We start from the raw sequence: 27,867 nt of genomic DNA, 5'->3' as shown, positions 1-27,867 counted from the left end.
TCAAAAGTCAGCTGGAATAATAATTGTAATAACACAGATGAAGAGTTTCTGAAATATTTATTCAAGGGATTAAAAAGACGAATGCGGCAGGGCTGAAGTGCAGCGTTTCAGCTCTACAAACAGTGAGCCCTGCGGCGTCTACGAGGCCCTACGGCGTACAACAGGTATTAAACAAACACAGTAACAGTCGTATAATAATACTAGGATGCACATTCTTACAGAATGACTTGTCTGCAGCGTTTCTACAAGCTAAGCTACTGTTTCTGCTAATGGCAAAAAAAGAAATACTTCAAATAGTGCGTCATCTCTCAGAACGTAACAGCAGGGTTATTTATTTGAAATTAACAATAAAAATCTTGATCGTAGAGATTTATACAGCTTACAATGCCTTGTTTGACCTCCTTCATAATCAGTCCCATAAAGGGTAGTAGTACGATAGCAAATTTAATTTAAATGACGTGATTTGAAGCAATAAATACATGTTTCTGTTCTGACAAAGTACAGCCCTCCCATCGCAAACGTCATTCTGCCTCATTTTAAAAATCGGTGTTATTTATTAGCACATTATCCAGATTTTTGACATTAAAGAGCTTATTAAATTCATTTTGGCTCAATACAGCCTCATGGATGTGTTGAAAATCACGTAACAGTCGCCTGAGAAATCCACTTTTCCACCTTTTTATAATATGTTGGGACTTTTTTTTTTTACATAAAGAATATTTTCAGGCAGCCAAAATTTAAATATCAAATAGTGCGTCATCTCTCGGAAAATAACAGCAGGTTTATTTATTTATAATTAACCATAAACATGTTGATCTTAGAGATTTATACAGTTTACATTGCCTTGTTTGACCTCCTTCATAATCATTCCCATAAAGGGTAGTAGTACAATGGCAAATTAAATTTGAACGACTTGATTTGAAGCAATAAATACATGTTTCTGTTCTGGCAAACCACAGCCCTCCCTCCGCAAAACGTCATTCTGCCTCATCTTAAAAAATGTGTGTTATTTATTAGCACATTATCCAGATTTTTGACATTAAAGAGGTTATTAAATTCATTTTGACTCAATACAGCCCCATGGATGTGTTGAAAATCACGTAACAGTCGCCTGAGAGATCCACTTCCCACCTTTTTTACTTTTTTTCTTACATAAGGAATATTGTCAGGCAGCCAAAATGTAAATATGGCATTTGTAAAATACAGATTTGTTGGCAACGTACCCCTTCTTAACACCGCCTGTACCTGCAGCAGCAGGCAAATTCCTCAACGCGCTGCACCTCTACCCACAATGCACCTTCCCACACCCGGAATCATTCTCATCGCATTTCACAATCACACTGTTTCCAGGGTACAAAATTGAAATATAAGACCTTCGTATTTTACTGTGGTCACATCTAATGTGTTCATGTACATTTATTAAACGTGGCAAAAAAATGGTTGAAGTTATTTGTAACAACCTGTGGGAATAACGGCTCTCCCGGAGCAAACACCATATATCCTCGTGGTGCTAAATCAGCTGGGAGCGGGTCAGAATAAAGGAGAAAAGGTTGTTGGTTGTCTCAGGTATGAACGCACGAGGTGGGAGGAAGGCTACAAATAATACTGTGATTGATGGTCAGTGTTGTGTAGAGAAGAGGGGTGAAGCTGAGGGGACAAAAGGGTTCAAGGCTGGGTCACTGCACTGGGCTCCTTTTCATAGATGTAGCTGCCAACACCACCAGTGTTCACGCCTGGAGAAACCACAGGGACAAGCGAGAGGGTGTCAGGGGGGTTAACAGAGAGGAAGAGAGGAGGTACAGCATGAGCAGGAGAGGTTGCAAAACATTTCCTCAAGAAGCTGCACAAAGCTATGATGAAATAACTCTTGAGTAACAAGTTGTTGTGTGCATCGTGTGCAGCAGCGAGGATCAAGTGCTCAGACATTTTCACATTCTGTTTCAAGTGTAGCTGATAATTGGTGGGTTGACAGCACAACCTAGCGGTTACCTTTGGGCCCGAAGAGAACAGCATAGCATGGTTTGTGGCAGTAGGGCTGGCCGTCATGCTGGAATGTAAAAAAATATAAACATTAAACACAATAGAAAGGCAGGCAGACAGGTTGAAAAGACAAAGAGAAGCACATGAATTATGTGTTGATTTTCCATTTTTCTTCAGTCATTCCCTTGTTTTCTTTCTTCTTCTCATTTCTAGGGCTGTCAATTGATTAAAATATTGAATCACAATTAATTGCATGATTGTCCATAGTTAATCGCAAATTAATCGCACATTTTTATTTGTTCAAAATGTACCTTAAAGGGATATTTGTATTATTTAATACTCTTATCAACATGGGAGTGGGCAAATATGCTTGCTTTATGCAAATGTATGTATATATTTACTATTGGAAATCAATTAATAACACAAAACAATGACAGATATTGATCCAGAAACCCTCACAGGTACTGTATTTAGCATAAACAAATATGCTCAAATCATAACATGGCAAACTGCAGCCCAACAGGCAACAACAGCTGTCAGTGTGTCAGTGTGCTGACTTGACTATGACTTGCCCCAAACTGCATGTGATTATCATAAAGTGGGCATGTCTGTAAAGGGGAGACTCGTGGGTACCCAGAGAACCCCTTTTCATTCACATATCTTGAGGTCAGAGGTCAAGGGACCCCTTTGAAAATGGCCATGCCAGTTTTTCCTCACCAAACTTTAGTGCAAGTTTGGAGCGTTATTTAGCCTACTTCGCAACAAGCTAGTATGACATGGTTGGTACCAATGGATTCCTTAGGTTTTCTAGTTTCATATGATACCGGCATCTTCAGTCTAGCTTTAAAACTGAGCCCACGCGTTAAAGACATTTGTGGCGTTAAAACAAATTAGCGTTTAACGTGTTAACTTTGACAGCCCTAGTTTTAAAATTTTGTACCTCGACTTTTTGTTTGGAATCCATCCCTATTTTGTGGACATTGGTTTCCTTCACGTGGATCATATTGCTGTCAAATCTAAGAAGTGCTCCCTCATTTGTTTTTTTTAAATCAAGCATGATACACTCATTGGCCACTTTATTAGGTACACCAGTACGATCTAATGCAGTCCGATACCTTAACAGCCCTTCCATAACACCCATCTTTACGAAGCTGGTAATGTTCAGCTTGTCAAAATGTGTAAATTCAATTATATGTTAATTATAGAGGTCATAGTTAAAGGTGATGTTGTACCAGACTACATATATTGTAGTATATTATACTATATTGAGAGGTGTTTCTATGTTTTTGGGCTCCCTATTTACAGACATAAAATATTAGAAACACCACCACTAAGTATGACCTCAATGCTAAAACACAATACAAATGAATTAACACCTCTGCTGTTGAACTTTATAGGCATCATAAAAGTAGACTTTAGTCGTCTGTCTTTCTATTTATTTCTACCTTTTCTAACTTATTTTTTTCTCACCTCTGCGTGGCTGCCAGGAGCCAGAGTCTTGCTGCACCTCTCACAGCGCAGACAGGGTCGATGCCAGTCCTTACCCAGCGATGTCACCTTTTCAGCTATATTGTGACAAAACACACACCTGTGAGACACCATGGCAACCACTTTGCAGGCTCACACCTTTTCTGCCAACATCTTTCCCCCTCATCTGGAAGTGTGGAACTACTCACCAAAATACACCTTCTTGCTGCATCGGGGACACAGGTTGGCCTCTCCGGAAAAGGTGGTGATGCTGCCAGCTGCTGAAACATTAAACACACTTTCATTACAATACTGGAAAGGCAACGGAAAAAAGTTTCAATAAATGACCACTAATCTTCCCAGTTAGGTGTGAAATCCAGTTTACTAATAATGTAGGGGTGTAAAAATGAAATTGAGCCAAACAGCCTGTATATGTTTCAAGAGGGAATTCTTAAGTAAAGAGGCTAATTTGTTCTGGTTACCAAGTTAAAACACTTCATATTCACTCCCTCTCTCAACAGCCAATCATGGGAGTCGATGGATGTTTAAGCAAACATGTAGTTTTGTTCTGGCGACTGCAGGTGGCGCCAAAAGGCAAAGACACTTTGGTTTTACTCTGTCATAAAGCAACCGACACATAACACACTTTTTTCAACAAAAACAAACAAGATTAAACAGATTAAATCCTACGCATAAACTCAAAACATAACATGTTTTACACCTGTTTTTAAAAACTGTTCAAACTATTCAAAAGATATAATGTTATCTGTTGAGCTGTTCCAAATTTAACCCCCAACACATTGAAAGGATTCAGATGTAGAAAGTTAGAAAAAAAGTTTTCTGGCTTCAACAACCAAGTGATTAGAAAACCGTCACTAACTGAAAACTGCACAGCAAAGATTAAATGACCAAAAACACCAGATAAATGATTTTGTTCCTGCTGACAGGGATTTCCCAGAACACACATACACACACACACACACACACACGATCTAACACGTCTCCTCAAGTCCCCAAAGACTGTTTCTTATCATTGAGTCAGCAGCAGTTTTCCTTCCAACCTAAAAAACTGAAATCTTGAGGGACAAACGCCCCTATCGACTAGCTTTTTCTTTCCAGTCAACACTTGACTGATGGATTCCCTAACTCACTGTACATTCAGTATGAATACACGCTTCTCGTTTACCTTTCGGTGCTGCCTTGGGGGCGAACACTCGTTTCTCCTCAGCTTTGGGGGCTGAATCCACGCTAGTAGCAGACGCGTTGTTGTTGGCTGGAGTATCGTACACGTAAGAGCCGGCGCCACCGATGTTCACACCTGAAAAAAGGTTCAGCAGAGGAGGGGAAATGTTCATTTGACATATGGCATTGAGATCTGAGTAAACTACTATAATTAACTTAGCCTACAACTTTATGGAAGACTAAAAATTCTGTGAATAAATCAATAAATACAGAAATTAATTCATAAATAAATATTTTAATTAATAAATCAAATTAAAAAAGATTACATTAATACAGAAATAAATATTTATATACATAATTAAATAAATAGATAGATCAATAAAAACATATTTTAATTAATAAATACAATTTTAAAAAGATTGAATTAATATCTACATACATAATTAAATAAATAGATAAATCAATAAATCCATATTTTAATTAATAAATACAATGCAAAAAGATTAAATTAATACAGAAATAAATATCTACATACAAATATTGGTAATATTGCAGCTAGCTAACATCAGTACCAGTCAATTAATATAAATACACATAAATACAGAAATAAATAAATGTAGTTTTGTAAAAAATTGACATTTATTTATTAATTTAATTATTCATTTATGTATTCACTTCTCTTTTATTGATTAGTTTATTATTTTATTAATTAACCACATTATTTATCTATTTATGTAATAATTTAACCATTTCCTTTATGTATTTACTTATCTATTAATTGATGAATAAGTAATTTTTAGGCTTATTTAACCAGGTAAAAGTTTCATTGAGATTAAAAAATCTTTTTCAAGAGAGACAAAGTGGCATAAAAACATTATTACAACAATAGATGAAAACATAAACAAGCTAAGACACACTACAAAAGAGTATACAACACATCCAGTTAAGATGCAATAAGAAATTATAGACAAAGTTGAGTAAAGATGCATAAACAGTGTAAATGTGAAGTAGTTTATGTTGAATAAATGTACATGTACTTTACCTTTTGGCCCAAAGAGGGCAGCATAGCACGGTTTGTGGCAGTAGGGCCGTCCATCATGCTGTGGGAGAGACATAGAAACACCATGACATACAGATAAAAGAAACTGACTCAATGGGCATGTAAGGAAAAAAAACCTTGTGACGCAAATGGGAAAATAGAAGCATGACGGGCATGGTAAATCATATTTTTCACACTTTTTTCTGACATCATTTATTTTGGTTTTGGAGAGGAGATGGAGAGCTTGAGTCCAAAAACGGAGACGAGCCTTTTTTTTTTCCATCTCAACACATAATAATGACGCCGGCTGTATCCAAGAAACAGGCCTCTGTTGATGAATTCACACTTCAGTGCAACCTACGGGTCTGTACCCCCATGACGTTCCGCCACTCAGTCTAAGACATAGATGGCTTGTCGCTGATGCATGCTGGGAATGTTGCGGTCCCTGCAGGAGCATGTGACGAGCTTGGATAGGGGGATCAGGGCTGACGGCCAGGGTGGCTACTGGTCCAGAGCCTGATGCCCATAGAAGAGAAGAAGCAAGCGAATGGCACGGGCAAGACGCCAGGCCCTGGGTGGTACGGGAAAAACTGGCATAACAAAAGGGACATACTACCCAGAATCCCTTCTGCTTTGGCCTCAGAAGACAGTGCGGCAGGGAAAAAAAAGGATTGCTCTCTCACCTTTAATAATGCATTAACCGTGACAGGATCAGCTACTGGTGAAGCAGCCACGCACTCCTCTCCTCTCACACTTCCTGTTTGACATTTATGAGATCCGTGAAGGTCTGGACGCCGCCGCTGCCGTGACTAAGCACTGATGACTTTCTCAGGACTGGACACAGGGCTTCATTGTCAAGTGAGCTGAGCGGTCTGTTAATAGTCTGCTGTACAGTATCGCTGTGGCTCTGGCTGTGAGGCAGAGGGACCCTAAAAATGGATTATCCATCGCTTCACAGCCCACTCTCTTCCCAGCAGTTCACTTCCCACATCCTGACATTTAAATCTGTTTTCCCCATCTTTTCTTTTATGACCTCATCTTAATCTGCACGCCCCATTGCTTCAACGTCGACTCGCTCACTTTGCCCGGCTTCAGACCAGAATGGAGGTGGATTAACTTTGACCTCTGCTTCTTAGCAGGTAGCTATTTTCAGGAAATTTAATAGATGCTATCAAGTTATGGCTATAGGCCGGACAGTGTATCATTTGATGGATTTTTTAGAGGCCGAAAGAAGTAAAAAGTATCCAGTATATTTCACTGTGCTGTGCAACGGCAATATATTTTTCCTAAAGGGGAAGTCCACCAATTTTACACATTAAAAGTCGGTTTACAGTTCTTGGGGAGGACTACGGCACATGTGCAAATCTCGGGGTGTGGAATTAATGAGCGTGAGCGTTTGTCGGCCTAGTTTTTGTGGTGTGTCCCGCACCGTCGGCTCTAGTTTGACCTTGTCTGCGTTTTTTCAGCCGATTCAGCATGTTGAATCGCCGGTGGAGTTCGTCTGTGAGAGAAATCACTCTGATTGGCTGTCCAGCTTAAATGAATCAGTGCATGGGAAGAGAAACGGAAGTGAGGAAAGCAAGCCGACGAGGAAAAACACAGGAGGCTCTTCTCATTTTTCATCTTCATCTCTTCTGATCATTCTAACACACGGGTATTTGAACGCCGCTTTGATTAATGTACGTATCGTAACAACGGCTCGTTTATCCGCCGTCCTCGGTCTTCCGGTTTCGCTTTCTGAATGACGAAACACAGACTACCGCCACCTGCTGGTGTGGAGAGTTATTTCATCTGACGCAGGCGCAGAGCGTACGTGGTAGTTGGCCGTCGGCTGTAGTCTTTGCGGTGTGTTCAAGCAACTTTTTGGCCGAGACACAGGCGACGTGAGGCCTTTGTCGCCGCTAGTTCTTTGATGTTGGTTTGGTGTGTCTGGGCCTTTAGAAAGAAGTGAGCTTACCAGACCTCTGTAGCGCGCTACGTTCCTCATCTCTGCTTGAAACTGGCGGCTCGAGGCTACATTTGCTGCTACTAGCTTTACACATCCAAATCTCTGACCAAACTGTCGGTGGTTGAGATGCACTGTGGGTAATGTAGGTGCCAGGTTCTGATCCTTTTCTTTTTCCTATTAAGTTCCAGTGATTCAACAATGTCATGCCTGATTTGACACCATTATGAATCTGAGAATAAAGTCTGCAATTTAATACAATCCTGATCTTTTAAGGTCAACATCGAAGCCTTGTTACCTTTTCCTTTCAAGTCTGGCTCTCTGCCATCGGCCTCGGGAAGCTGCTGCCCTCATTCGGCCCACAGACGACAGGCCGCGGTGGGCTCCATCCTTCCCGCGACTCCTTTTAAAGAAGCAGTCAGTACTTCTCTGAGGGTCGCAACCTTTTGCATACCAGGCCTGAGATGACATCAAACACCCTCCCCAACAAAACCACGCTCCCTTTACATGCTTTCATTAGCTTTTTATTTTTTTTATTTGTAACGTCTCTCAACCTCCCTCTGTTTCCATGACGATGATCGAGTATTGAGTTTTTTGCCTACTAAAGTCAGGCTCGTGGCACGGTGCTGCAGCCCGGGGCAGGATTTGGATGCCGTCCATAGAGAGAGAGAGAGAGGATGGTGGGCCGAGAGAGAGCGCGGGGCCTCAGAGAGATTGTGTGACTACATTACTGTAATCATGCAGAGATTAAACAGCAGAGCAGCATCCTTTTGGGGTCTGCGGGGAAATTGCTTTTGTGTACAAAGACGCTGAGATCACATCCTCTTTGTGTTGAGAGAGGAGCACCCATTTACAGAGAGAAGGGTGAGGATTGAATCGTTGGCTGGGTCATGAATATATCTATGTTGAGACGTGATACTGCGGCGCTGTGATTATGTAATAGAGAGGAAAAAAGGCAACTCATCCTGTAAGGCCAAGGGGGTTAAAATTCCCACAAGGACGACTCATATTGACAGATGCAACCCGACGCACAACAAGGCAGGAAAAAAAAGGCATGCACTCAGCAATTTCCTGTGTAAAAATGCACAAGTTCTGTGAAGTGAAATGAAAGGACTTCATATCTCTGCCCACTGAAAACCACTTGAAAAGACCCTCTTCTAGTCTAAATGCCCGGTCACACCAGCTTTTAAAAATGCCAAAATTTCATCAGTGGATTCGGTGAAGGGGTGAAGCTCAACAAGGCGAAATTGATTGCAACCGTTGACCAGTAGCAAACAATCTCAATTGTGCTGACCTTTGGGGGAATGAAGCTGCTTATTAGCTGAGTGGCACCATTCACTATTATCTAATCAACTTGTGAGACAGGAGTCGACGGTGCAATAACATCCCCCTCTTCAATAAATGTCTCTTCTTTCAAATGACGTTAATCCTGAGAGCAAACATGGGGGAGTAAACGACACAGCACAGAGAAAATAGAGAGAAGCTCGGAACAGCTATTGTGACTAACGCCGAAAACACACCAGGCAGCAGTGAAGCGCTCGCAGCAATAATAAAATGTTTCTGTGGCCGGGTGGTGTGATCATGTGTTTCAGGTGGGAAGAAATTCATAGGTCATAGGTCAAAATGTGGCTGCAGGTCCTCTCTGCCTGCACTTCGCCACTAAAAGTTAAACTTTTCCATACTTTTAGTTTGGCTGTACTTTGTCGTAGAATCAAAGGCCGCGGCTCGCTGAGCTCAGGAGCAGCCGCCGCAGCTTTTCAAAGACATTTGCATGGCAGCTCGCCACAGGCCGCACTTCGCCGCTGCTCTGTTTTCAGAGTAACACAACCATCTTCCCGGGTGGCTAGTGTGTTAGCGGTTAGCTCTCCAGCTACAGTAGCTCACAAACTAGCCCTACGTTGATTTGAATGAGAATGTCCATTCTCAATAAAAACATAAAAACTATCCTTGTGTTCAGATTACAGAACTAGGATCTCTCTTAGTTTTAAAAACTGAAACAAGCAATTTTTAAATTTCCTAAAAGCATAGACATGCAACATGACACAGTTGAGGATCCCATGTGGAGACAATCTGTCAATAAGTCAATACATGACCAGACAGCACTAGCTTCCCCTTTTTAAATTTCACAACAACAGTCAATGAACTGTAAAGAAACAACGGCATGGAGTTTGTTGGCCTTTGACCCTGCGTTATCAATACAACTGCACTGATATTTCATACAAAAAAACCGACATAACTACCTAAAATAGAACTTGCATTAACAGAGAAAAGTCCATAAAGTCAATTCAGAAGAGCCATTTGGTGAACAGAGTGCTTCACAGCATCACACTGAGTGCATATAATGTTAGCATGAATGGGCTCAGTGGGAAGTGAACTCCTACCCGAGGCAATGCTGATGACGTGCTCCTAGCACACTGCTACTATACTAGAAAGAGCGCATGTCATTGCCCCAGTTACAGAGTTAAAACCCACATCTCCTTCTTCCTGTTTTCCTTTAAAATGTCTCCATTCATTTACACTGTTAATAAGTAGTCTGTGTTTAAACCTCTGCTGCAGATGTGCCTTTAAGCAAGAAGCTGAACCTGTAAATCACTTCAAATTTTGGACTGTTGTTTGGACATAACAAGCCATTTGAAGACATCACCATGGGGAACTGTAACTTCACTATGTTCTTAAAGCGCTTCAACTAAACTAATCAATTAATTAAAAAAAGAACAGACATAATTACAATTAACTGCTAATGAAAATAATGGTTAGTTGCAAGCTATGGAATAAGTATTGAGTTCTTTTAAGTAGGTAAAAATACTGCATTTCAAGTCCCCCATTCAAATTCTTACTTACGTAAAAGTACATAAGCTTTTATTAGCCGCATATCTTGAGGTCAGAGGTCAAGGGACCCCTTTGAAAATAGCCATGCCAGTTTTTCCTCGCCTAAATATAGCATAAACTTGGAGCATTATTTAGCCTTCTTCCCGACAAGCTAACATGACATGGTGTTATCAATGAATTCCTTTGATTTTCTAGTTTCATATCAACCAGTATCTTCACTCTAGCTTTAAAACTGAACCCACTACAACCTCTGAAAGACGGGCCCACCATCGGGCTGTCGGATTGTTAAGAGGTTAATAGTTAATATAATAAAAAGATTGATACTTGACGTCCGTGTATCGATACAATATTGCCACGCAAAATATCGCGATACTATGCTGTTTTGATTTTTCCCTAGTAGTGTAATAATAAAAAGTAAAAGTATAAAGGCATAAAATGGAAGTAAAGTGCAAGTGCCTCAAAGCAGAACTAGGTAGGTAGGTACTTTCCTTCTCCGTTAGTTGCAGCACTAAAGAAGACAGATTTGCATCAGATGCGTGTAATTTCAGTAGTGAGAGGACAGTATTGTTCTGTTAATGGTGGCGTCTTACTGACCTCAGCGTGGCCTCCAGCGTTCAGGAGCTTGTTGCAGCGGTCACACTTGAGACACAACTTGTGCCAGTCCTTCCCCAGTGATGACACCTTTTCAGCTGCACATGAAAGACAAAAGAGACGTGCAAACAGTCACATAAAGCAGCATTTATATGCATTACTATGAACAACAGCCATCGATTGTGTCGGGCTTTGTACGTTGTTATAATGTGGCGTTCGAATCACTCATCGCAGAGAGGAATGACGTCACCTCATTGCTTCACTCTCCTGAATAAAGATCAGCCTGTACTGTATCTGTGGGCCCTGCGGGGGAAATCCTGACATCGTGCCCATTGAGGGATACTGGGAATGCCTGTGTACCACCACAGGATGCCTTGATGATGTCATTGTGGGATAGACAGGCAGTGGTGTGAGTCCCAGGCCAGCTGGAGCAGCGGGGGGTGCCCGCATCCAAGCCAGATCCTTTGTGTTAACCCTCCGAACGTACACAGACCCCTCCCCCAGTTTACAGTATACCCATCCTGCTGCAGACAGCCCTTCAACCCCATTTCCGTCCCCTTTCTCTCCCAGACCGCCTCCAGACAAGCAAGGGACCCTAATTATACTCTTTCCAATAATAAATCTCCGCTGCTTCCACACAATGGGCCCCGAGGAGTCGTGCAGGCAGCAGAGGAAACACCTTCTCTTATCAAGGCAGGGCACAAATAGCCGGATACTGGGGTCTGTTTCCTACATGCCCTCAGTCAGAAACACACACACACAAGCAAACAGCATGTATGCAGACATACAGACAATTACTTCCTCCTTGGACTTCCTCTCTCTAGCTGCTTTTCCCATATGTACCATAACCTGTAAAACTGCTTTCAAATTCCTGCGTAAGCGTCTTATCAGGAAGCAAATTAAATCAGACATCAGAGATTTGAGAGTCTGAACAGCAAGGAATTCAAAGAATTTGTCGGGAAAATCAAGAACAAAATAACAAAAACAAAACTGTAAAAGACCAAATATGGACATCACGAAAAGGATGACATGAATTTGATAGCTTCCTACATTAAAACATGGCCAAAGTTCAAATAGGAAAAAGTGTAGGGCTGCAACTAATGATTATGCCAATCAATCTATAATTATTTTCTTGATTAATTGATTATTTGTTAATTATTTAATAGACATTAAATGTCAGAAAATGTTGAAAAATGTTGATCAAAGCCCAAGATGACGTCCTTGTTTTATCCACAACTCAAAGATATTCGGTTTACTGTCATAGAGGAGTAAAGAAATCAGAAAATATTCACATTTAAGAAGCTGGAATCAGAGAATTTTGACTTTTTTTTCTTAAGAAATGGACTTGAACCGATAAATCGATTATCAAAATAGTTGGCGAGTACTTTAATAGATGACAAGTAATCGATTAATCGTTGCCGCTCTAAACGAGTCCATCAAACAAGCATTACAGATAGCCAGCCTTATATGAACAGTACCTTTCATATCCAAACAAATGCTTTTTATTTTGAGAGGCCTCACTTAGGGAGAAGGTAGCAGCTTTTCTTTTGTACTGTTCCTTTTATGGATTGTGTGTATTTTTGTAATACATCTGTGTATTCTTTTCACCTTTGGCCAAACAAATTTCCGTTCTTTCAGACATAAATTTGATTTGAAAATGATGTTATGGGTATCATGTGCGGAAAAAGCTACTCAGGATTGCGTTAGGAGACCCGACTACTCCCTGCAGAGGTTTCTGTTTACCCTCCAATCAGCTCTCCCTGTCAATTAGAAAAAACACTGAGACAAATGGTTAACAACAAGGCCCTGGAGCAACCGGGGAGGGGATGGGGTGCGTGACCTCCCATTAACACTTGAGAGCAGAGGAATGCTGACTATCATACTGCCGGAAATGTTAAATCACTTTTAAAGATACTGTTATTCTGAGTAAAAAGCCGACAGTAAATCATTCTTAAAAAATCAATAATCTGCTCTTAAATCAAAAGATGGCCACAAAACCTGCAGACACAACCACGAGAGCTAAAAGGACACCATCACTGGTGCGTCAACTGACAATTTGACTATTAAGAGTCGGGTTATGCTCGAACAGAACTAGTTTGTATGTGTCGTCCAACTATATCAGAAATGTGTTTATAGTTGTTTCGAACAGCAGTGAAGGTGGCGTGAAAAGCCGGTCATCATAGAGAGAGGGAAACACGATATTGTTTAAAATCAGACAGTCTGGCTGCGTCCAAAATCACAAATTATGAACTACATACCCAATATCTGTACTATCGTTCAACATACGTTTGTGTGAATAAACCGTAGTATGTATCTTTGCTGACGCACTGAGCTGTAATTTATGTCGTCACTTCCTGAGAGCCTCCTTGCTGGTTGGAGACACGTAACCATGGTAACCCGTGCCATCCCCATGTGACCAAAATGATGATTTGTGAAAGTCTGAACTAATTTAAAAAATACTTTACGCCTATAGCAAAGTGAAATCTTATTCTTACTCTTGAATTGAAGCATTATTGACGTTACGGAGCTGTCCACCATTGTTGGATACTGTAATATGTCACCGGATAGAGTATGCAATTCACGTACTATTAGTGTCATACTAAGGTTTCGGACGTACTTAAATATCTCACATACTGTTTTAACGTACTGAATAGCATGTTAGGATGGAGTTTCAGATGCAACCTCTCTCCTAAAAGTCATTCATAGTGTTGCACTTGGTTGTTCACTTGATAAGTGACGGAAATAGTTGTGTGGAAATGAAAACGAGAGCCAGAGAGAGAAGTTCAAACCCTGGCTTCTTTCTCGCCTCCGCACAGCTGGTCAAACACGGCGTCAAGTGTATGCAAGTGTCGGATTGCTAGTTTCGGAAAGTAACAGTAACAGTACATTTTGCCTTTTTCTAGTTTCTTTTAAAGGGGACATATCATGCACATTTTCAGGTTCATACTTGTACTTTGGGTTACTACTTGAAGATGTTTACATGCTTTAATGCTCAAAAAACCCATTATTTTTCTCATACGGTCTGTCTGAATATACCTTTATTCACCCTCTGTCTGAAACGCTCCGTTTTGGCGCCTGTCTCTTTAAGCCCTCCTCCCGAAAAAGGCTTGCGTAAAAAATATGGTGCACCTTTGCTTTCTAATGAGACTGCATGTGACATAGGAAGGGGAGTCATATCTGAATGGCTTGTTGGATCACATGTTTTCTGATCTAGACAGTCCACAAAAACCTGACAGGGTAGTTTTTATTTCACAGTTTGTGGGTTGGTAGACACTCCAGATACCCAATTGTATGTGCCCAAGCACTGAAAAAGTGAGTTTTCCACGATATGTCCCCTTTAAATTAGAGAACAAACCATAAAACACCTTCAGGCGATGTTTAAATGGAAGCAGCAGGAGCTTAACCTGTCTCCTCTTGAGTATAAGTGTGCGTGATTTATTTCCTCCTAAATCTGAGGATCCCCATATACCTCCTGACACCTCCACGGCGTTAAAAATACTGCCGGTGTGCCCTCAATGTTAGTGTGTTCATGTCATTGACTGTCTCATGAACACACCAGACGTCAGAGCCTTGCAAGTACCGGTATGTCCTCATTCCTCTGTCTGTCTGTGTGTAGTAACAAAGTCCACTGTTTAACAGCTCCCTGTTTTAAAGGCCAGTTGTTATTATAAGAGGGGAGAGGCTGTCTGTCTGTATTATCTGTTGTGGGAGTTATACAGTGGGGGAGGTGGAGGGGATCTGCCTCTGGCCCAGATGTTTATACCCCCGAGCTCCAATGCGAGCCTCTATCCTTATTATCCTTCATATTGTATCGCCTCCGTCACTGAAATAAAGTCAGAAAATATACATTTAGGTTGACATTTTACAAAAAGATCTAACTGACTGCACCTACAGACCGACAGACAGTTCTCCGTCTCCCAAAATAGCAAACGTGTGGGCACAAATTAGGCGTCTGAAATGCCACCAAGTCCTCCACTACCTCGTTATGGCAACAACCTGAGGGTAAATGCACCCACTTGTGTAAACAAACAAGCTCCTGTTCACAGGGAAGTCTCTCCGGATATTCACATTTACATTGTCAACATCGATGAGGATGTGCCAAATCCTTTTTAGCTAAATCTGTTTTCTCTCTCACGACAGCCTCGCTCAAAAGCACACAACAAAGGATTCCCCTGTGGTTTAATGTAAACACCGGGACAGCTGTGGGAAATCACGGTTGAAGAGTTGCAGAACTTCCCACCTGACATTTGTGTCTGTTTTGACTGTAAACCAACTATAAGAGATATCTCAGATTAAGTAAATCCAATAAGCAATTTGATTGTGATCTACGAACTAAATGGATCATGAGATGAGATAAGTCAGAATCTGGGTGGCTTATCACCGTGGCTAAACTATTTCCTGGGGGAAACCCAATAACAATCAACTTTCAATTAATAAAGCATGCCAAAATATGGAGGTGCTGAATATTTGACAATCCCTTCTCATCTTGGCAGTTACCTTGCACGGCAGCTGGATTATCGCGATATCACGAGATCACACGAGAATCGCAGGATCACATATCACGCAAAAATCCATCTCGTCAGGCTTCAATGCCTAATGTTTGTGTCCGGCAAGCTAGTGACCTGATCAATCGGCATCCTATGTGAAGCTACTGGCAGCTACAGGCGTGGCTTAATATAAGCTACGTTCACACTACGAGCAGCAAAAGCAACAAAACGGCCAAGCATGGCCGGCTTCATTGTCGGCGAATCGCCGTTGGAAGTTTTGTTCAAAAGCTTGTTGACGTAGTAATGTCGTTAAATAGCACTGGCAACTGGCTAACGGCATATTTTTAGACAGAACAGAAGCGGGTGAAACAAAGACAAAAAGTTGAGACCAGCTCAACTTTATTTGTAGCACGACTCACCCCCGTCATTCGGTGACTAGTGTCAGGCGTCAGTTTGTAGCTTCATGTGACCAGCTTCCATTGAAAATGACTTATGGCCTGTTCAAAACAATGATGCCGCCGTTGTTGTCAGTTATATCAGAAATGGAGAGTATTTCTTCATTGAAAGGCGAGCAAAAACAACACGGAAGACGATGCTTCCACTCTTCTCCCGACTGGCTTCGGCAAGAGTTTGATTGACAGATGGTGCCTGCCCTTTTCCAAACAGCTTCCAATGACGGCTTCTCAGATGGTTCTGTGTAACAGACCACAGCAGATGACTGTGATGGTGCAGGTGACTGTTTTTTTGGTTGTATATAAAAGCTATAAGAGGTTTAATTTGTGGTGGTTGCTGCTTGGGAAGTGCTCCAAATATAAAACGTTTAATGTTATTTCCTTTATATTAAAGGGGACTATTATGCTTTTGTGTTTTTTCCCTTTCCTTTAGTGCGTTATATAGTTTTTGTGCATGTAAAAGTTCTGCAAAGTTACAAAGGGAGTTACTCTCCCCCCACAGAAACACTACTCCTGAAACGCTTTGCTTGAAGTCCTGCCTTTTCTTCCGTAACGTGATGATGTCATCAAGTAACACATTTGCATAATTATTGCAGAGCGGCTAGTTTGACACGCCCTCAAAAAAAAGCTAGTAGGAGCGGAGCTGTAGTGGGAGTTGTAGCGGAGCTGGAGCGGAGTCTGAAGAGTTCGGTTGACCAATCACAACAGCGGGCCAGATGACCAATCGGAGTAGACTAGGCTTTTCATTATTCCTATGAAGTACTGACTGACAGACGATGCTACTGCAGGAACACTGAGCTCCAGGTGAGAGGATGACGAAAAAATGAAAACAGAATCTGGTCATAGGTGAGAGGTCGCCACCATAACCATATGATACCTGCAGCGCTGTAAGCCGCTTAACTTCATTTGTAAATTCCTGGTCTAAGCTCTCCAGTCTGCGGTCGGCTCCTCTGATTGCATTGTCAATATGGTTTAAATCACCGAGACAGCCGGCTGCTGACTCCTCTTCTCTCTGATTCAGCCTCAGTGTTTACAACTGCTTGTTTCACTGATGTTACTGAGCGTTAATCAAAGGAAAGGAGGCTTGAAAGTGTTTTTGTGATTATGAAGAGGTCTGTGTGTGTGCACATCAGTCAACTTAAGCCACATAAGAGCTTATGTTTGTGATACGATGCGAGGAAACACAAAGCACAATTTCATGTAGAAATGAGAGACGAAACAGAGCACACTGCACCACCTGATGTGCATAAACACAACCCCAGCTGTGGCACTCCACCCACCTCGGCACAGTTAAGTTGATTTGGAGCCAGGAAATTACCAAACAGGCTCAAGTGCAAAAAAGAAATTGACTTGACGCCCAACGAAAAAGGCATTACGACAGTGTTAGCGTCAGGAAATGAAGGGGCAACATCTCATCTAAACACAGCACTTTGTGCCATTCAAAAGTCAAGGCATGAGTAAAAGACTTAAGTGCTTTTACGTAAATGGAAAAAGCATTTAAAATGGAATGTCTCATGCTTTCTGATTTAATAAGGTCAGACATATTCACACTTTACACAGCACTGGGTTCAGTCATAATGCACAGAGACATGCTGTGAACATCTGTCAAACTCCAGAACTAATGAGAAAGCACCGTTTTCCCTCACTTGGTTGTATTTTATTTTGAAAGATGTTGCTTTTTCTTCTGTTCTAATGACCTTGTTATTAGGGCTGTCAATCGATTAAAATATTAAATCGCGATTAATCGCATGATTGTCCATAGTTAATCGTGATTAATCGCAAATTAATCGCAAATTTTGTATCTGTTCAAAATGTACCTTAAAGGGAGATTTGTCACGTATTTAATACTCTTATCAACATGGGAGTGGACAAATATGCTGCTTTATGCAAATGTATGTATATATTTATTACTGGAATTCAATTAACAACACAAAACAATGACGAATATTGTCCAGAAACCCTCACAGGTACTGCATTTAGCAAAACAAATATGCTCAGATCAGGTCAGAGGTCAAGGGACCCCTTTGGAAATGGCCATGCCAGTTTTTCCACACCAAACTTTAGTGTAAGTTTGGAGTGTTATTTAGCCTCCTTTGGTATCAATGGATTCCTCTGGTTTTGTAGTTTCATATGATGCCAGTATCTTCATACCAGCTTCGAAACAAATTTGCGTTAACGCGTTATTATTTGATTAACTTTGACAGCCCTAATTATTATCTACGCTTTCAGCCAAATTCAAATATTCATTAGAGACAACAAAAAAGCATTAGATAGGGGCAGTCATCATCAGAAATCCTTAATTGGGACTGACTTTATTACTGGAAAATTGGAGTCATAAGACATCTAATGCAATTCGACATCACATAGTTTCTTAGAAAAAAGGAATGACTCGTGATATCCCATTGAGTACGACTCGTTCTGCTTACAAAGATAGACGAACATCAGACAACTTCGAGCTGCTTATAACTCGATTCCTGTTGTTATGTCTGTGACATGATTCACTTACACTTCAGATCATATTAGGAGTGAAACCAACTACGCTCCGTGCACAGACAGCCTGTCTGCAAAACACGCTGTAATTGGACACAACATTAAGCAACAGAACTTTAACGAGGGCTCTTCAGAGGGGAAACATTAACGGCCAATTTCTCCAAAATGACTTAATTACGGTTGCTTAATTGTCAACAGCGACGGGGCAGCTGTACCCAAACACCAGAGCTGATGATGGACTGAGATTCACCCCTCGGGGGTCAGGAGGAAGTTCATCCTTTCTGTCTTACTTGCCAAACCTTGAGACCTCAAAAAAAGGGAGGATTTGAAAACCAAAGCGGTGGTCTGGGGATCCTCCCACAGAAATAGTTTCAGAGACTTTGTTTCCTGCATTCTGGTGACTTTTAAAGAATGAAAATAACAAAATATAATGTACACTGCAACAACATTTTTATGTTAAAAAGGCCTACTTTTAAATTTACTTTTAATTTTCAGGAAAGAAAACTGAATAATTCGCCCCTTTGGCGTGAATTTGTGTGAATCTCTGGTATAAACTAATATTCATCGTTTGTTATTCACTCATTCGTTTTTTTGCTCCTGCTCGAGTGTTTCGTTCTCTTAGTACTCTCCATCTCGCTCTCCTTCTCTGACTCACTGAAGGTCCTTTCAAACACAATGCGACAACGGCACCACTGCACTGTGAAACACGTTATTTCCAATGGCTTGCACTGCGCCACAGCGGCTTTTTGCCACACCGAGCGCAGCTCAAACCACGTTGTGTCGCGAGCATCTCTTCTACCAGGAAACAACATTTGGTGTAGCTCTATTGTCGTATTGTTGTGGAAAAAGTAGGGCTTTAGACGCTGTACAGATCCAGAAACAGGTTGAGATAAGGAAAAGGAAAAAAAAGGTGTTAACATTTATCATAAATCAAGAGAAATATGGGAGAAGTGTGACCCCGGGAGAAAACCGAGAGAGGACCATGAAAAACGGGAGTCTCACGGGAAAATCGGGAGGGTTGGCAAGCCTTTCTGTCTTACTTAAAGTCTAAAAAGTCAATACAGATAAACAAGCACTAGTACAAGGACTGATCAACATTTACACAGCTGAACTCCCAGCATGCATTGCGCCAGGAATGTCCGCAAGGGGGGTTGGGCTGTGAAATCTCATATGGGTGCTATCTTATCACTCAATAATTCGATCAGGGTGCAACGGGGGCGGAAGTAGCAACAACTGTGGAAGCTGCTGTTTCTGGTTGTTTAACGGCTTCAAGAGAAGTATACATAGATGTAACACACTTTAATGAAGCGTAAATAATCAAAGACCTCATCGTTATATATATATATAAATGTACAGTTTATAAGTATATTCTCAATCCGTTTGTCACAGATGAGCATTTTTGCACCGAATTAAGCTCCAGTTTCCTCGTAACGTTCATGATGTAACCGATGTTATTGTAAATATCTCTAAATCACGGTTGGCTGGGTTCTGTTCCGTTGCACCCTCTGGTTATGTGGACCCATCTGTTCAGCTCTTCCTACAATACACCCATCCAAAACACACTCATAAACCAACACACACACTACCCATCCTCTTTCTCGTTCCCTTCATCCATCAGTGACAGCTGAGTCCACGCGGGTGTTTTTCTGTTTTAGTCGCAGCAGTGTGATAACTGCACGTCCTAATAAATACCGTACACCTGACTGACTGACTGACTGGAGGCCCAGAAGGCAAAGCCGGTCCCAAACATGGGAGGTACATTTAGTAAAAAAAAAAAATCGTGGCTCATATCTCAAGAGAAATGTAAGAAAGGAAAAAACAAGCAGCCTGTGTTTCCTTCTCTGCATCCTCTTTCTGTTCTGTTCTCTAGAGTACAAAACACCCTCAAGGATTTGTGACCTTTTACTAAACTTAAAGACAATCGCCATTCAGTCGTTGCACACTGGGGCATTCAACCTCAGCAGGGGAAGTGACTTTGAAAGGAGTTTCCAGCTTGTGCATTATTTAACAACAACAAACCACAGTGTGTTTTTTCGAGTGTGGGGACAATCTGTGCTCAATTTCAAAATCCTCCATTGACATTTTCTATAATTTCTCATCAACCGGTTTACATAATTACACCTAAAATAATTATAATCCCAATTATTTTGCTAAACATAGTGAGTATAAGCACTTCTATTTTAGTCTAAGAGGCATCGTCTAAGAAATTAGGTGTTTACAACAAATTTCTTTGCTTAATTCGCTAATTGTTTGGTCTATAAGTTGCTCTAAAATGGGGAGGTGTCCTAAACTTGCATTCTTTCTAATAGCCAGCAGGGGGCGACTCCTCTGGTTGCAAAAAGAAGTCTGATTGTATAGAAGTCTATGACAAAATGAGCCTACTTCTCACTTGATTTATTACCTCAGTAAACATTGTAAACATGAGTTTATGGTCTCAATCGCTAGTTTCAAGTCTTCTTCAATACAGCATGAGGTTCATTTAGTAAATTATGTTTTTTTAAAGATCATCCTCTGCATGCTGGTCGTGAGGGAACTGAGAGTGAGATGACCCTGGCAGTGGTGAATTGATTAGTTGGGGGTCAGCGTGTGCTGTGCTGCTCACAGTGGCTGTGCAGGATGGGGATGCTAAAGAGCTACTAGGAGGAAACATGTATTTGGATCCGTCTCCGTCCTCTGGCTGATGCAACCCCGTGGCAAAACTTAGCTCTGGAGGTCGTCTGTCGCCTCAGCCAAGGCGAGGTTTCCTCCCTGGGCTTTCTCCCTCTTCCCCCCCCCTCTCTCACTCTGCGAATAAAAGAGTCCGACCTCGTGAATCCTGCCGGCTGACGTAAATGGGGCTGCAGTTAACTCGCATCCTGTCTGCGCTGGTCAGAGCAGCCGCAGGCGAAGCACCCTCTCTCTCTCCACAGTCCCTCCCTGAACCCCTGGGCCCGCTCTGCCCCCACAATGCATCTCATCTCTAACCGGTCAGGACACTGTGTCCCGGCTACCGGGACTTCAAAAAGATCTAGTCTGCATGACTAGCTTACAGAGTAGTGGACCGTGTCTTCAAAAGAGGAAGCGGGACTGTGTCGCTGGAATGGCACCTTCAGATGTAGCCTATGTAATTGGATAATCAGCCCATGAGGGGGTAGACATCATATGACAGAGGCATAATATACTTAGAGTGAAATCATCAGAGTCTTGTAAGGAGGTGTAATAAAATCGACCGTGTCTATATAAGCATGTGGTACAAGTGGAGTAGTTCCTTTTGAAAGTGTAAAAAAAGTCACACAGATAAAGAGTGAAAGTTATAATCCTTGAGATTCCAGTGTGTGGTCACTATACTGGTGAGTGCTTTTTAATAATACAGAGTCCCAGAGGAACATTCAAAATGACCCTTGTATTGCCCACTTCAACTACTCTGTTGGAAACACAACAGAAGAAGAGAAACTATCTGTTTACAGCCGAGGATTCATCGTGTCACATTGTTTTAATAAGACAAGAACTAATGAAATCTAATGTTGTCTGCCACATCACATGAAATGTCTGCTGCATCACGTCCACCCAGTGCATGTGTTGTTTTCTGTCGTGCGTGGGTAAGGGCTGTCACTTTTTATTAATATATGAGCTACTTCTCATAAATCAAATACTCAATCTGTAATTATCTGTTCAAATTCTAAATTCATGGCCGTCAAAAATGTAGGCTATTGTTAGTCTCTTTGCTAACAGGAAATGGAGAAAACTTCAGCCGTGCTGAATGAATAATCATGACACCAATCCATATGACAGTGGCCGTGTTTCCGTTCACATATTTTTATGCGCATTTCATAGTATGCAATAGAAAATCTGTATGAAAACGGCAAAATTCTATAAAACTAAAAAGATTTTTACGCCCGTTTGAGGTGGTTTTTGCCTTTGTCCAAAAAGAAATACGCTAAATGGGATATGGAAACGCCTTTGCTGAATAAATTTCGACGTAGCGAACATTTAATTCGCATGACTAATTAGCTTTTTCCGCTGTCGCCATCTGCTCTGATATTCCCATAATGTGTGAATGCTTGTCTTCGTCTTTTGATCGAGGACACACAGTGTTTACAGTTTAGTAGGTAATCCTAGTAATAGTATAGCTGCATTGTAGGATTATGTGCCATTCTTCAGTGCATGTTTTTTTCATTTTTACAAAAAAAATGGGTCTTTAACTTTCATCTTTTTCTGATTTGCAATCTGAAAATCATTGAAATTGTTGTGTTTTGTCCAAAACTTTTAAGGCCAGTCTCCAGCCTTTACTGGAAGTGTGTCTAGGTCGCTAGAAAAAAAAAACGCTGGCCATAAATAACGTCAAAAATGAGATTTGATATAATGAAAATCTCAATGAATATAACTGTGAAGTGCGAGACATTTGTATGAACTATAGACGGCTTTGTTCCTCTGTTATGCAACAGGTCATTCTGCTGCAAGGTGAAATGGTTTCACCTGTGTTAGGGAATGGGAGGGGGGAGGCAGCCTGACTATCAGCACCAAGCTCAATGTCGTCTCCATTAGGGGGATCATATTTGTGCCTCTAAAAGGCAGAGAAAGGACCCTCAGTGACTGGTGCACAGTAGCTGGCAGGTTACGTAATGGCAGCGAGCGGGAGGCAGCGACTCAAGAAATTATGTTACATAACTGACGAGGCACATTCACACAGCCCCAATGGGCAGCCGAGTGGAAAACAGGGTACTCTAGCGTTGACAGGAGAGAAGGGGAGGGGAAAAAAAGCAAGTATTGTGTGGATGTTTTGGGGTAAAAGCGGGATAAAGAAGGAGGTGTGTGGGAAACGTATCGTCGGGCTGAGAGGACGAAGGTATTCCGCCTCGCTGGAAGCAACAAACCAGGAGACAGAAAGAGCTTTGTGTGAATGGAGACGTCATTTCTCATTATAATGCATGAGGCACTTTGAGAGTGTCCCCGTTTAAATAAAGGCGAGCGATCTCACCCCATTTCCCCCAGTCCTTCTAGCTGGGGAAGAGGAATTCAGGGCCTGAGGCGAGAGCAAGTGGCTGAAGGGAGAGGAAAGAGGTGAATGAAAGAGAGAAAGAGAAACTCCATTAGTTTCTCATTTATTCACTTAGCTGCACAGAGATGCATCGCTCCAGTTTATCATGCGCAGGAAGTAGCGCTCAGCTGAATTTGGGTCTGGAGCTGACAGAGATTTAGTTAGTGAGCCATGCTGTGTGTTGTGTCCCGCATGGACCAACTATGTATTTCCACTGGGGCCTGTCACACGTCCGCCAGTAGTCCCCGGTGTATTCTAAGCATCTCTGTACCACAGGAACTAACAGATGTGAAGCCACAATGTGGACTCTGGGAATTTGAATCCAGCCAGCCCTACATTTAAAAAGTAAGATGTTCTTTTAACACCAGCGACTGTTTCCTTTTTTTGGTGCCATTTTTGGGGGGTTTATTTGGGAAAACGGCTGCAGTCAACACATGCGTCTAGTGGCCGTGAAATTGAACCATCACAACCAGGGTCTGAAATTAGCAGCCGCCAGCTGCCAAATGCGGGTAAATTGTTGGCAGTGGCAGGTAAAATTGTCAGGTCATCCGCCATTTTGGCAGGAATGGAATAGAAAATAGGTTCCCCGTTGAGAACCGGTTCCTACATTATGGTGTGTTCAAGCTCTGTTCAATAAAAATGACTACTGGGAAGAGGCAATTTGTTATCCTGTTTGTCAGAGATGTTTTCACACAATATCAAATACATAATAGAAAGAAAATTATGACCTATGTAACTTCCTAACTCTAGCTCTAAGCAGCTTCTCATACATCATTAAAGCAATTGTATTTTAACTAACTGATGCCAAGATTTTTTTTTTATCAAAGCAAGTATTTAAATAAAAATACAATCATTTATTTCCTAATCATTTGAATTGTATGTTTTTATGCAGATAATCGCAATAGATGACAATAACAAAGTACAGTACTGTGTACAGATAACATTTCTTAGTGCTAGAAAAAAAAAATACTTGGTGAAAAAAGTTAATTTCAGACCCGGATCACCTCCATAAAACAGCTGTTCATTAAAGTAACGAACGGAAAATAAGAAAAAACTAAACCAATAAAATTTCCATCCCAGACTGTGGCTCACCGCTTCCATGTGAAATGACGTTTTTTTCTTTTTACAGAAGTAAAGAAGACGAGGAGAGTCAAGTGTTGAAAACTTATGCCTGCTATATCCAATATTGGGCAACAACAACAGCTGGAGGACTAGGTGGGTAACTGCAGGGTGGGCCAATCACTGCTCCATATAGCTGCACCACCAACCACCACCACAAGAAGAAAAAAAGGGGGACGGGAAATAGACAATTTTCTCTATCAATAACACATGTCCTGGTGTAGATCAGAAGCATTTTACACCCTCATAACTGTTCTGCAGACCTGGACAGGATCTCTGGAGAGCCAAGTATCTGAGAGGAGGGTGTGTGTAGGTGGAGCTGCTGAGCACATATCTGAAACTCATCACTGACATCACGTTGATGCTGCTTCAGGCTGCAGGCAGCAGAACTCTTCTCCCACCCTGACCTCTCCCATGCCTCGTCACAGGTTTCACAGCCTCCCTTGCAATGACTTTAATATTGTCATTAACAGCCTCCCTCGCTTTCTCCATCCTCCCTTTTGTTTGACGTGTGCAGTTAATTCCACCCATGCTGGCTCCCTAGTAGTAGCCGCTCATCATCCTTCCTGTCAGCCCCGGGCGCTCTCCACCCAATAAGACACACCCCAACCAAAAATAACATCTCTGTATATTACGTAAAAGACACAACATGCATCACAGAGTGACTCACTCGCTGCAGCGTATTATAGGCTACAATAAATGAATACTCAGACATGCATAAAATCTGTATTAGGGGAAATTCAATCTTATTTGCACAGATTTTGTATTCCATGCCACTGACTCTCGGGACCCATAGGATGAGCAGCAGCTGTGGTGTTTTGCTGCCACTCCTGTTACATAAGAGGACTGCCATCCACTCACATAATTGATTTTGACCCCCGTGACAACTCTGATGTGTGCTGTGAAGTGCAGGAAAGATCAGCGTCGAAGAACAAATTTTTTGTTCCCAGCATGCAGTCGAATATAAACACAGGATTACTCAGGGTTGACAGCAGCTTGTTCCCTAAAATACACCAAACAGGGTGCATGTCATGTGCAAAGCATAGATGTACATTTGTGTTTATCATCATGACTTGAGCTCCCTTTAATCCTTCGCTTTGCTCTTATCTGTGTAAACATCTGTTATAGTAAATATAAGATGCATTCGCTGTGACTAAGTGTGGCTCTTCTCTCAAATGGCTGTTATGTTTTTTCCCCATCTTTGTTTACAAGGATGCAAAATATATGCATGTTTACATGTTTTCATCTCACTGACGCAGCATGATGTTGCCTGCCGTGCTCATCTGTGAGTGGGCAATCTCAGCATATGGCATTTTCTGCACTCTTGGCAAGGCGTCCATCAGCAAACCCTCTAAAGCCAACTGCCGAGCTTGGATGTTTACCAAACAACAACAAATTAAAAATGGCAACAGATCAGTGTCAAAATGAGATAAATCATTTATACAGTTTTGTGAATTTAGTGCAGACACGGCATGTTTTCTCTCACGTATGTTAAAAAGCATTTTATAGGTTATAAAAATAATATTTTTGGCTCTAATAAAAGCAATAAAAGCCTTAAAAAATGAAAAAATAAGCTTTAAAAATAGATCAGTGTCAAAATGAGATAAATCATTTAAACAGTTATGTGAATTTAGTGCAGACACATCATGTTTTCTCTCACGTATATTAAAAAGCATTTTATAGGTTATAAAAAAAGAATAATTTTGGCCCTAATAAAAACCCTAAAAAAAATAAATAAATAAGCTTTAAAAATAGATCAGTGTCAAAATGCTATAAATCATTTATCCAGTTTCATGAATTTAGTGCAGAAACGGCATGTTTTCTCTCATGTATGTTAAAAAAGCATTTTATAGGTAATAAAAATAATACTTTGGGCTCTAATAAAAGCCCTAAAAAATTTAAAAATAAGCTTTAAAAATAGATCAGTGTCAAAATGAGATAAATCATTTATCCAGTTTTGTGAATTTAGTGCAGACACGGTATGTTTTCTCTAAAGTATGTTAAAAAGCTTTTTATATGTTATAAAAAAGACTACTTTTGACTCTAATAAAAGCAATAAAAGTCCTAAAAATAAAAAATAGGCTTTAAAAATAATACTTTTGTTGAAATATTTGCTCTTAGGACTTTTGTTTACATTGACCCCTTTGCTTCTCCAAAGTTTGTCTCTGTGAATCATTTACATTTCCAGCAACTCTTTCCCTAAAAAAATGCACTTTACTTCTGTGGGAAATTCATTTGGGAAATGTAGGAAGGGTTTACATTTTTTCCCACGACTGAACATAAAAGCTTAAAGCAATATTGATCTCTATAGATCCAATATTAGATTATATAGATAATATTACATCCAATATTAGAGAATATTAGATACAAAAAAGATCAATATTGTCCAATATTGATCTTTTTAGATCCAATATTAGGCATGCAAATACTTTTAATGTCCTACTGCATGCTGAGATACTCTTAAAAACACAAGAATAAGCAAAAGTGCATTCACATTCAGAACTCCATTTGAAAATTAGTCATTTTTAGCACATGTAAATCTTGCAATTCAACATACTTTAATTCAAATTGTGTGAAACGTGTGTTTTCTTAATGAATGGGAATTAGCAGCTTTAAACCCAAAAAGGCACGCTATTTGTGTAATTTGTGAATTAATGAACCATAATGTTACAAAAAACTGTGAAACACGTTGTTCTAAAAACATGGATTTTGTGAATGAGGTTCAACATTATGACACAAAAGTATGTATTAAAAAGGTGTAAACACATGAAAGCGTGCAACACTTACCGAAATACACCGTCTTGTCACACTTGGGGCACTTTGAAGACATGTTGGGATGTTTGTGGGTCGAGTGAAAGTGATCTTGTTGTTGTTTGTCCGGAGCTTCGTCCACTCTCTCTGGTCTCTGGTCTCTGGTCTCTTGTCTCCGTAGCAAGTGTCCCCGGCGCTCCGCTTACAGAAGCCGGAGCATCTATTCAGTCATCGGCTGCCTCATTAGCATAACCCCGCCCCCAAGCCACGGTACAACCAGTGCCTCCTTCACGTGTTGTGGGAAATGTCACAACTTCAACAGCTAAATGTCGACACTAACTCAGGGGTCAGCAACCTTTACTATCAAAACAGACATTTTAGGCAACAAAAAAAAAAACTGTCTGGAGAGAGTAAAACATTTGAGCATTGTGATGAAGGTAACACAGTTTATAGTCTAAGTATATAGTATATAAGTCTAATGCAGTGAAGTGCAAATGTACTACGGAGTATTAGGGCCA

The 27,867-nt window shown here is 40.9% G+C and overlaps 1 protein-coding gene and 1 long non-coding RNA gene across 4 annotated transcripts in view; one reads left to right on the top strand and one right to left on the bottom strand.

Annotated features, from left to right (window-relative positions):
- LOC141783326 (uncharacterized) overlaps positions 1 to 27,867 on the top strand; it is a 69,867-nt gene that overhangs the window by 26,214 nt on the left and 15,786 nt on the right. For both annotated transcript variants that reach the window (XR_012597250.1, XR_012597251.1), the window contains exon 2: positions 24,609 to 24,694. This is a non-coding gene — a long non-coding RNA (uncharacterized LOC141783326). The remainder of the gene's footprint in view (positions 1 to 24,608; positions 24,695 to 27,867) is intronic.
- crip2 (cysteine-rich protein 2) lies at positions 43 to 27,558 on the bottom strand. Of its 2 annotated transcripts, none has more exons than XM_074660566.1 (8): positions 27,386 to 27,558; positions 11,037 to 11,131; positions 5,672 to 5,729; positions 4,634 to 4,765; positions 3,657 to 3,725; positions 3,451 to 3,545; positions 1,990 to 2,047; positions 43 to 1,733 (listed from the first exon to the last, which is right to left on the bottom strand). In XM_074660566.1, the coding sequence occupies exons 1-8, from the start codon at positions 27,426 to 27,428 to the stop codon at positions 1,666 to 1,668; spliced, it is 618 nt and encodes a 205-aa protein (XP_074516667.1). In that variant the 5' UTR covers positions 27,429 to 27,558; the 3' UTR covers positions 43 to 1,665. The 2 variants fall into 2 exon arrangements, with proteins under 2 accessions (XP_074516667.1, XP_074516665.1); XM_074660564.1 differs by having other exon boundaries at positions 3,657 to 3,728; positions 27,386 to 27,557.

Source organism: Sebastes fasciatus, chromosome 15 (genome assembly GCF_043250625.1).
Source record: "Sebastes fasciatus isolate fSebFas1 chromosome 15, fSebFas1.pri, whole genome shotgun sequence".
Taxonomy (NCBI): Eukaryota; Metazoa; Chordata; class Actinopteri; order Perciformes; family Sebastidae; genus Sebastes; species Sebastes fasciatus.
Note: the sequence above shows the minus strand (reverse complement) of the source record. Positions and strands in the feature narration are given on the sequence as shown.